The sequence below is a fragment of the Schistosoma haematobium genome, chromosome ZW, assembly GCF_000699445.3.
Source record: "Schistosoma haematobium chromosome ZW, whole genome shotgun sequence".
Classification (NCBI taxonomy): Eukaryota; Metazoa; Platyhelminthes; class Trematoda; order Strigeidida; family Schistosomatidae; genus Schistosoma; species Schistosoma haematobium.
The window spans coordinates 81239457-81251658 of NC_067195.1; the positions used below are offsets into that span (position 1 = coordinate 81239457).

Here is a 12202-nt window from a genome sequence, read left to right on the forward strand (position 1 = left end):
TCCATTCATACATACATACACATAGATAAACATACTCATACTTATTATGAGCCATTTTACTGACCAATGAGATTTATCAAATAAGTGTGTTGTAAAATAACAACTATGTAATATGGTAACTATGCTGATATATAATAAAATTATTTAATCATGTTTCTATGTTTCATTTATTTGTCTGAACAGAATCATCTTTACGTATTTTATTATGATTTTATATGCGTCAAAATGAATGAACATTATGATGAATGAAATACAATGAAATTGATTCATTGTTGAAATTCCAACTTGTGACTTATATATATATATATATATATATATAATAAATGAAAGCATTCTAACCAAATTGTATTAGTGTTTACTATTCTCTTGGAATTTCTTATCATTTGTGAATAAGCTTAATAGTAGAATAGAATTTTCGGTGAATGATTAAAAGAAGATATACATACTTAACAAAAAAGCACATTACTTGAGTAGTGTGCTTTTTTAAACGATCAATTTGTTTTCATCTATAACAGTTTGTGTATCTGTATACGCTTACAGATATGTTTATATGTTATTGTTTGTCAATGGAAGCTAAGTTATGCTTTAATACACCCACATATTTGTAATCATAATATCTAAGTCATAATAATCATAATAATAATTGTTAAGGTGTGTTGAGCCTGAATAATCTTTCTGCCTATCAACAATCTGTGTGTAAGTATATGTATATGTATATATATATACATATATGTGTGTACGTAAATGTATGTCTTTATATATAGTTGAATGTTTGCATATGTCTAATTGAAATAATATTGAGTAATAAAAACAATGTACCTTTAAAAAAGAACACCTCACTTTAATTGTGAATTCTTGACAAATGTACTCAATCATTATTGAATATCATCAGTTCAATTTAGTTTCTATAATAAATGAATTCACTACTATTCTACTCTACTAACCAATGTTCTATGATATTTACAGACTATTAACCAATAATTCTATATTAGAATTTACTTTTTCTTTTCTTTTTTTTAAGAAGAAAAACATACGTGTTAGCAACTATTTAAATTAAAGAAAAATAAAGTAACAGTTACTGACTTTTTTTCTTGTTTTTCTCCCTCTCCCTCTCTCTCTCTCTGTTACTCATTTTGATTATTGAAATTCATTTTAATGACTTTGAGGAATCATATTTGTGGATTATAAATAATAAATTCATTGGATTACTGAAATACTACTATTATTGTCGTTATTATTATTATTATTATTATCATAACGTATTATTCTCATTCATAATTCAATGCTTAACATGACAAGGAGAATGTAAACATAATGTTTAAACATTTAAACAAAAGTGATTATATGGAATAATTATGACAGATCAGGGATATATTATGTTATTCTCACAATATTCATTATTGACATTATCATCATATATTAGTATTATTAATATTATTATTACTATTACTATCATAAGTAGTACATGTCATTCAACTATATCAGTGACATGGATTTGTTTAAGTCGTGAACAATTGATTGCATTATCAAATTCAAAAAATACTTATCGTTTTGAAGCGGAAATTATTCAATTAGATAAACCATCAGAATTCATAAAAAAACATACTACTGATAATGTTCATAATATTGGTTTAAATGCATTTGTTAAAATAATTAAAATTTTAAAACAACCACAAATTAGAAATCTGTCTAATTATCTTCAAATTAATGAATTAGTTTATGTGAATCAAATTAAATCAAGAGATTTACATGATCTATCTATGAGAGATATATCAGTTCCCATTAATACTGATAACGATAATGAACAATGTTTACCAAAATTAGAAAGAGGTAAAACGTATGAATGGATTACATATGCTCCAGAAACTACTAATATATTACATAATATGGGACAAAAACAATTGATTTTAATGCCTGGTGGTATTTTTCCATTGTTATCACATCAATCCCAAATACAGTTGAAATCAAATAATATTAATAATTTAAAAAGTAGTAAGTATTTAGTACTTTTTATTATTATATGAAGTTGAAGTCTTACAAATAATTCAAAGATAGGGTACGTTGCTTAATTAAATGAGACAATAATTTAGTCTATATATATCAGAAGGGGTTTTATGGAGATCGCAGCAATTTCAACAGTTGAGATCATGAGTCAACTGAAGCTAAAAAATCTCCACAATACCCCTCCTGATACTAATCAATATATGCTCACTAGTGACTGGCTTCAAGAGGTATATCCTGGAGTTCTAGTGAGAAACAGTGACCAGTGGAGTTCAGCTGGGCCAGTTGTGAAAAAGTAACTCACTGATGACAATGGTGGATGTATCGCTCAATTTCGTGGACTAGTTAAAGTTAGACATTAACAGTGTTAGATGCCGGCCGGTTCAGTGGTCTAGTTGCTTTAGCGCCTGCTGCAAGACTGATAGGCCCTGGGTTGAAATCCCGCGAGGCGTGATCGTGAATGCACACTGCTGAGGAGTCCCACAATAGGATGAGACGGCCGTCCAGTGCTTCCAGGTTTTCCATGGTGGTCTAGCTTCAACTGACTCATGATCTCAACTATATATTATATATAAGCTTTTGTCTAATTTGGAACGAATAGTTTCACAGTAGTTGGACACCGACTGAATGTAAGTCATTAAGAAAGGAAAAAATATACATAATTGTAAAATATGATCATTTGAATTCTCAATAAATCTAACATACATTCATGCAATCTGTTATCTTAACACACATTTAATCGCACATCAGATATCTCATTTTTTTTACTTTCGACATTGAGAATATGATTGGATGACGTGTTTAGTTTACCAGAGAACCATTTGCCTATTTATATTCGATACTTTTGATGTTTGATTATATTTTCTGGAAAAAGCTTGTACTCGATTATCAAGTAAAATGTTGCATTTATTTCAAATTCAATCGTTGATATGCTACAAATATATATTTTCCTATTTAATTAATAACTTAACCTTGTTATTACAGTCCCTTCAAATAATACCAGACTGTATAGATTAGAATAACAGAGGTAGCCAAGTTTCTTTCTTTTAATGGTTATAGATAATTGTTATGTTCTTAGCTACACGATTATCGCGAAATACAATTGCCAATTCAAATACGTTGACTTATACGACCAAACTAATGACACATACACCAGTACGTGCAGCCTACAGTTCTTATTATTCCTTTTACTGCCTAACTCTGCCTGTTAAGTTCAGAACGACAATCTCTGTCTCCGCAATACGAATGATATATTCCAACCATATTGAGTTTATATACAAACTAATCATACCACATCACCCATAAAATAGAAAATAACATTGGCACAAGATCAAGCCAAAAGTGGCTGTGATTGTAAGAAACTGTGAATAATAGAATAGTAAATCACATAACAGTAACCAATAGGTCAAATAAAAGATTATAATGAAAGGAATATGAATATACATATAATATAGTTACTTAATAGTCGTACAATAAGAATATTTGTATTATATTAGTCTATAAATAATTACTAGTGGTTACCATTTATTTATTCTCGTTCGGATATAACAACAATATCTTAGTAATTAGCGTAACTCTACATTGTACGTAGATTCAGCACAAATTCCTTTCTATTCATTATATATGTATATATTATTATTGAAATGAACTATGTATAACATTAAAGTAATCCTGTACATTAATCAATCAATCAGTTGATAAGTCCATTTATATCCATAATCTTTTTATCTGTATAGAATTGGTTTAAAATAAATTGGTTCAATAAATCAAAAAGAAAAAAATACATTGAATAACACAGATATTCATTCTCTGAACATCCATACTACACCTTAAATATGACCATTTACTCTTTTGGAACAAACTATTTACTAATCTCTGTGTACTCTTTTTCAAAGAAAAAAACATTTGTCTTTTTTATTAGATAGAAATCAGAGATAAGCAGAATTTCATTTCGACATAAGAGAATGTATAAATATGAATTATTCTAGATAGATGATTTTATGGAGATATTTTTCGCATGTAGACTTCAACTGATATACTATTGAATATGAATTGTAGTTAATAATGAACTAAATAAAGTTTAAACTGTGAAATATAAGTTTCAAAGTAAGCGATCATAAAATATCGTGTTCTCTATGAAACATAAATGACTCTGAGTTGAGGTCCTTATTAGAGTCATAAGTGTACATTGGTTTTCAAAGGCAATCCCTATACTGATGATTAACATGTGCGCTCATTAGTGATCGATTTCGTCAAGGAATTTTACGGAGTTCTAGTGAGAAACTGTGACCAGTGGAACTAGTCCGTGTCGGGTAGAGACAGGCATCTTCCTCAATACAATGAAAGATGATCGCGCAACTTCGTGGATTGGTTGAGGTTAGACATTAACACCATTGGATGCCGGCCAACTCAGTGGTCCAGTAGGTTAAGCGTTCGCTTGCGAGACTGAAGGCTCTTGGTTGTTAGATTACTATTGAAAACCTGAAAGTACTGGGCAGCCATTTCATCCTAGTATGAGACTCCTCAAAAATATGCAACTACGATCCTGTACGCAAGGCTAGGACTCAAGACCTTCGACTTCACCTGAATGTGGGGTGATGAAAAATAACTTTAGAGATATTCATGCTATTGGTAAACAACGTTTGTAACTGTACATAATTCGATTAAGATTAACCGTAAAAAATCGATCGATCAGAATGTCTCCCTCTTATAAAACGAAATAACTTACATGTATAGTAGTGAATCAATTGTTTTGAACGTTTCTATTGATTTTCCAACATTAAACACTCATAAGTTGCAGTTCAAAATAATTTTACTATTATTACTATTGAACATATTTTTACTAAGACGTGTTTCAAAAGACAATCAAATGATCAGAAGAAATGTAAATTTATGTAGATATTATTTTTATTAATTATAAGAAAACTTTTATTGGTTTCATAATTAGAAGTGGTCGATAGGAAATCTTGAATCCAGGTGTCATGCTAGATTGCAATCGTCAACAAGGTGTACGCATAATCTTTAAGGGACTGATAATCTATCTGAGATTTAAATTAAATGTTTGATTAAAATGAATCAGTCATGATTTGAGAACCTTAAGTCATTCATTATTTTATCAACATTTATTATTTACTCAGTAGTAATGGTATAGTAATAAGAGGGTTCTGATGAGACAATGTGGGGGTGAAGATTGGCAAAGTAAAGACAGAATTTCTACAGTTGAAGAAAATGTTGGACTCAAAACAACTGTCAACCAAGATCAAAATGAGAATCTTCAATACGAATGTCAAGACAGTTCTACTGTACGGAGCTGAAACTTGGAGAATTACTACAACCATCATCAAGAAGGTACAAGTATTTCTAAACAGTTGTCTACACAAGATACTCAATATCCGTTGACTAGATACTATGAAAGAGAACAAACCAGCTTCCAGTTGAGGTGGAAATTATGAAAAGACATTGGAAGTGGATAAGATATATATCACAGAAATCATCAAACTACATCACGAGGCAAGCGCTAAATTGGAATCGTGATGGCAAACGGAAAAGATGGAGAACAAAGAATACACTGCGTTGGGAATTGAAATCAGACATCAAAATATTGAGTAGCAACTGGAAACAACTGTAAAGGATTGTCTGTTACGGAGTTGGATAGAGAATGATGGTGTGCGGCTTGGTTCCTACATGAGGGGTAAAAAGCGTATGTAGTGCAGTGAACGAAAACTCAAGTACGGTAAATCAATGTATCATTTTAATGCGCAATCGAAAAGTAGATTTGTAAAATATGAAAATAATATATTAAATACATCATTTACATATGTTCCTTCCGTCGTTTTTTACATACTTCATTATTCTTCAGATACTGTTGTTGCCCTTCATTTTCCTTCTTCTTCTTATTTCACTGCTCTGCTGGTAAGCATTCTACTCCCAATTCCTGCCACATACTAACTACGTATATCCGCATAAGTAGTGGTGCACACCATAGTGGTAGTAGCCGATGTCATGTTGAATAGATCATGGGGTTAATTGTTCTATTTAGTCTATATTATACATGCTAGACTTTATGCAAAAAGGTTTATTACCATGATGTACTTTGCTTTATAAATGGTGTTTGTAAAACGTTGGAAAGAAGCTACAGATTTAAGACTAGTGTTGGTTGTAACTAATCAAGAAAGTATAATGTTGACCTATGTTTTTTATGGTAATCGAATGTGCTCCGTCCAGAGAAATTACCTTAAAAGGTGTCCAAAGTGAGAGCAACAATCAATAGTACTAGTATAGTTAGACAATCCAGCCTCTCCTCAGTAAATCATGGTATGAGTTTTATTTTAAGTGGTGGACCTTATCCGACTGATCAAGTTTCACATAGCCTACATTAAAATCTTCATTCCAACTTCTTTCAACTATTTAATTTAATTAGTCCATATGATTTTGAAAAGAAAGAAGGAAATAATCAGAACTTACTTAATAAAAATGATGGTATAACAAGAGTCACAAGGAACACCTATTTAAATAACCTGGGATTGACAGATGTGTCTTTATAATCCAGTTGTTAAAACCGTAATGTGATGATTATCTGTGTCTACTCTCACCCTCCATTTCTAGTCTGGTTGATCTTTTATTTTTATATATAAATGTTCTTAAACAGTACATTATATGTGGTCAGACTGTTCAAAATGTATTGAGCTTATAATAATCGTCGTCTTTCAATTACACTATCCAAATATTATAATAAGTATTATTATTACATAATTATCATAATGTAGTCGACGAGAACACTGGTGGGGGACAACCAGTTGTATTTAAATATAAAATTACGGAGTTATTTGGTAAAATGTTCATCAACTTTCTCAGACTTTATTGTTCCTTGATTTCCATATCAATTACTCTCTGGTCCCATTATTTTCTATTCAGTCTTCCCCACCTTCTGATACCAGGCATTCCACTTTCGATTAGTGTTATATACTACTTATGTCTATCGACATAAATAACACACACCACAATAGTACATTTAACCAATACTCACATCAATGTCGTTTTCAAACTATATTAGATAAGTGAAGTCACCAGACTTATTTGCTAAAAACGACGTTACCATAGTGACTAGAATAACATCTATTGTAGTCATAAATCATGAAGCGTTTATCATAAAAGAATTACAATTTCCTTACGTTTACAATTGTCTGAATATATATTTGCAGGGAAATATTAGTTTTATGAATTTTTAATAAACTTATGTAGGCCACTCCCCATAGCTGTTATGCCGAGAAGTCAGACGTATTAAATAAGTTTATCATTTCACCATGATACAATATACTGGAAATGTCTAAAAACCGGTTGTTTATGATATGTTTAAATATATACAAATAACATATTGTGTAATTGTCCTAATGAAGAGAATACCAATAAAATACTTAATTAAGTAATTAGAATAAATGAATTCATATATTAGCATGAAAATTACCCATCCAACAATTGATTGTAGGATCAATTATTATTTAATAATAATAATGTTGCTACATTATTGAAATAAAAAAACTTTAGATTATCCTACTGAGAATACTATACAAAATAAACAAATTCAATGTATTCTTGTATTTTAATTGGGATCATGAACCGATCGATGTTAGGCTACCATTGAAAACCTGGAAGCACTGAGCGACCGTCTGCTGGGATCACCGGGTAAGTAATAATGAGTTTAGACGTAAGATATTAGGGAATGATAGTAAATCAGTTGGTGAGGTTGTGAATCATCATCGACTGAGATGGTTGGGCCACGTGTTACGTATGCCTGAACACTGATTGTCACAACGCTCAATGCTAACTAGTGTTGGAGACGGATGGAAGAAAGTTAGGGGCGGTCAAACCGAAACGTGGCATCGGTGCTTGAAGTCACTAACTTCTAGTCTGAGCCATGTTGGGAGATGCAGACTACTTGGTTGGTGTCCGCGTGACTATCGTAACCAATGGTTGGAGACTCTTGATGACATGGCTGAGAATCGATCACAATGGCGTCGGTGTATACACTCTCTGTCTTCCCTTAAACTGTGAGATTAAAGTCGCTTCGTATCTTTCTTTCTACGAACTAATTCTTTCTTCTTGTATTATATCCTTATATCCAATCTTTCTTTTATATATTACCACCTCTGAATTAACTACTTTTATGAATCCAGTGTTCATCTTGTTGTGTTAATGAGGTATGGCAACTTGGACCGATGCATATATGTGCCTGATCCTACGTTGTAGCTGACTGACTGAGCGACCGTCCTCAACAGTTCACATTCACGATCCTACATCAGGGATACGAACCTAGGATCTTCGGCCTCGCACACTAACGTTTAGCCTCTAGATCACTGAGACAGTATCCAATAGTGATAATGTCTAGTGAGAGCATCCTTTACTATCTTTAGTGAGTAACTGCCGTGACCAGATGCGGTTGAACCCCATTTCATCCTGTTTAATGTTAACTTTATATTAAACACAGCTTGATTATAATAATAAAAGAACAAATAAACGTTTTAATCATTCTTATCAGTATCATTTTTAATTTTATCTTGATTGAGTCAGTTATGAAAAAACGTTGTTTCTAAATAAATACTTGTAAATGTAACTTTAAACTGTTAGTAACTTGATAAGAAGCTTTGAAATAAAATGATGAATTCATTTTATGCTATAAATGCTGTTGTTATCCTGTAATCTAAGTTTAACAAAGTTTTAAAAAGTACAAACTTATTATACTCATTTATCATTTTAGATATAAAACGATAAGACTAGGGATTACTCCTAATAAACGAATTGTAGAGACTAAATCAGTTTATTCACTATAAAATAAACAATGAAGTACAATGAATTTACTATATTTATTTTTTAAATATAATGGTCTCTAAGGTGTTAATTAGAGGTAGCCAACAGGAAATAATACTAGACTTTGGTTTCATGTTATTTGGCATTCATCAGTAAGGTGTACCTATAATCTTGAGGGAAAATTAATGCTTCTTATGGGATTCAATCCCATATTACCTGAGTTACATAGACTAGTAGCCATATTTGAAATCGATCCATACTAAGAAAAACTTGACATACATGGCATTGTTCACTACTCAATGATCAGTAAGTTATAAATAATGTTCTTTATTTTGTTTAACTTTCTACACTGATGCTACAGCCCGTTAGGAGTGTAAGTAGAATTGGCGAATCATATATCATTTAATTTGCTTTGATTTAAACTATAACGTAGTAATAAACAAATAACTGTAATCGTACTTTCTGTTCGTAAATGTTAATTTTAACTACAATTATGTTTAGCAATAATATACATACTTTCATTACAAAATGGTAAATTACCATGGTTAACTAATGTTTAATGGTTAGATTTGATTCTGACTGGAACAAATGCTGGTCAAATGAGAAAGTAAAGAAAGTTGACTAGCAAATTTTATAGTCACAATTCTTCTATCGTAATAATATTTATTATTATTACTATGATCATAATGATTATGCGTATTGTATGTAGTTTTCAAATGGAAAATAGTATAAAATAGTGTATCATTTCACATTTTCACACAGAAGTGATGGAACATTTTATTGATCCAGTAATGTCATTTCATAATAAAAATGATCATTATTCCAGTTTGTTGTTAAGCAGATCACTAAAAAAGTACATTTGTAAATTGTTTGTGTAGAATCAAAGTTATCGACTTACATTTTGTTAAATGAAATACTAAGTAATTAATTAACTTATGTAAAATCAGTTATGAAATGAATATCACCCTAAATAGTAGACGGAAAATATTATTTACTGAAGCATCAAATGACTGGGCTTTGAACTTGAGTAAGTATGAGAATTCATACCAAGTTGGTTATATATAATATAGACGCTCTGTGTACAGTGCGGCTATATTCAGGCATTTATACATGGAGCTTTCATTGATATTTTATTCATGGAAACGCTAAACCATCAAATCTTTTTGATAATTCTCATGTCGGGATAGTTCCATCCATTTTAGGCAGAAATGAACGGTGACTAGCAGTGCAATCCACGACAAACGTTTTATCTCATTTGGGACTCGTCAGCTGTGTGTCTCAGAGTAGATGTTTACTCCTATACTTGAACCCAGTACCGTAAGTCAAGATAAAAAGAAACTCGTTTTATTCAGTTAGCATCACAAAGGTCATTTCTTAGAAAATACTTCTCTAATCTTTAATGTCTTGTAAGAAATGCTACAAAATTCAAAGTTTTGAAAATAATTTAAATTTTATAAGTATTGGTTTTAAATATCTTGATTTTACCAAATAATTCAGCTGTGTTTACTGTTTCATTTTCGTTATCATGATAAAAGTGTACCACAGTTACATAAAATTAGTGAAAATAAGATGTTCTGCTTAAACATCTAGGCTACCTTTTCCTGCCCTCTAGATAATTCAACAAATTAACTGTTTTTACTTGTTCTAACACATCATTATGTTTGTTATTCGCACAAGCTATTCACTTGCCTTTATGAAACTTTTACAACCCTTCTCTGTACAAGCTAAAAAACAGCCCAATCAGAAACGTCGTGGTTGCTGGCAATATACATCGAAAAGAATGTATATTATTCAGATGTCGATTCCTGAACTATTAACATCTAATTGATGATCACTCAATATTTATCGTCAGAATCGATCAAGAAACGGAAACTTGGTGAAATACTTTACACCATGAATTCTAAATTGTACTAAAAATGTACTATTGAATAAAGCTAATAATAAAAAAAAATAAAAGCCATTTTAATTCAGACAAAACTAAGTTGATATTAAATTTTACAACCAAAACTATGACATAAACGTAGGAGAAAAAAATCACACGTAAAAATAAAAGAAACTTCAAGTATCCTTCAGTGTTTCTTCATAATCTTCATCAATAAATGATGAAACAACTCTAGATGAACATTTAGCTTCAGTCATTAAATTATCAGTAGTATGTAAACTATATGTATTATGTAATTTGTAAACAAAAAACAACCTTAATTTCCGATTCCCTTATGCAGAATCCGATCTTGATATCACATCGATTTCCCTATTTTTGTCATCTGTAATTAAAGTGTTATGTTAAGGTAGACTAAATCTTCAATTCGTTCAATCCAATCAAATCAATGGTAAGATCTTTTTCGCATAGAACTACATGAATTCTATCGAAAATTCGTTCAACTATATATACCTGATTTTTATTCATATTCATATCATAGAATAGATTATCGCTATTTCAAATGTTGATCTGCTGAACATGCCAATGTGGTGTGGGTTACTTATATCCATATATGTAGTATATAACGGTGGTCAGGCATAGAATTTATTTCAGTGGAAGATCGATAAGGAAAGAACAAAAACAGAACGCAATTGGTATGAAAAGACATGAACAATGAAATCTGAGACAATGGACTGATATTTACAAAAGGAACAGTGAATTTTGAGACGATGGATTGATATTTTGCAAATGAACTATTTACTATATAGTTCTCAGATTTTATTGAGATGCTCTGTAATTTTGTGTCAAATATATTTGATTGTCCCTACTGATGATTTTGTTCACTACACCAAGACAATATTTTCATCATTCTATATTTGAACTAATATTTCATAATTGTTCATTACCATTTCTATGATATTCGACTGTGCCAGAAATAATAATAAAAGCCAAAATATACTATAATCTTATGGTATACATATATCCAATATATTAAGCGTGTAATTAAACACTTAAATAATAAATTCATCCATATACTTCTAGTGGTTTTTAATGTTATATATATATATATATATATATATATATTATCCTACCTATGATAGTACATTACCTACTTTGGACTAAACATATATACTGTTGTACATTCTTGTTCTAATGTATAAATCATTTATTCAATATTCAATAACATATATTTTGAATTTCTCTATATATAAGTCATAGCAACAGTGAGTATATTCAATAGATTATTAGTGAAATGTTTATTGGAATTTTTCTTTTTTGTTTTTTTCTTTCTTTTTCGAACTGAATATAGAAGTTAATTGTTAAGTTTTTCTTTATGTTTTTTTTATAAATCAACAAACAAACAAAACAGAGTAAACTACATAAACAGCTGTTCTGTGCCATAATTAATAGTAAGTGCATTCTAATGAGGAATTTGTATTGACATGTACATAATTGACCATATGTGAATTATAAAAA

The 12202-nt window shown here is 30.4% G+C and overlaps 1 protein-coding gene across 1 annotated transcript in view; it reads left to right on the forward strand.

Moving 5' to 3' along the window:
• The first annotated feature begins 887 nt into the window (after positions 1-887).
• Positions 888-12202, forward strand: part of MS3_00004521 (uncharacterized protein) — a 136344-nt gene continuing 125029 nt past the window's right edge. Inside the window, exon 1 of the mRNA XM_051212449.1 lies at positions 888-1992. Coding sequence (XP_051072633.1) covers positions 1356-1992 — 637 coding nt within the window. The 5' untranslated portion in view covers positions 888-1355. The remainder of the gene's footprint in view (positions 1993-12202) is intronic.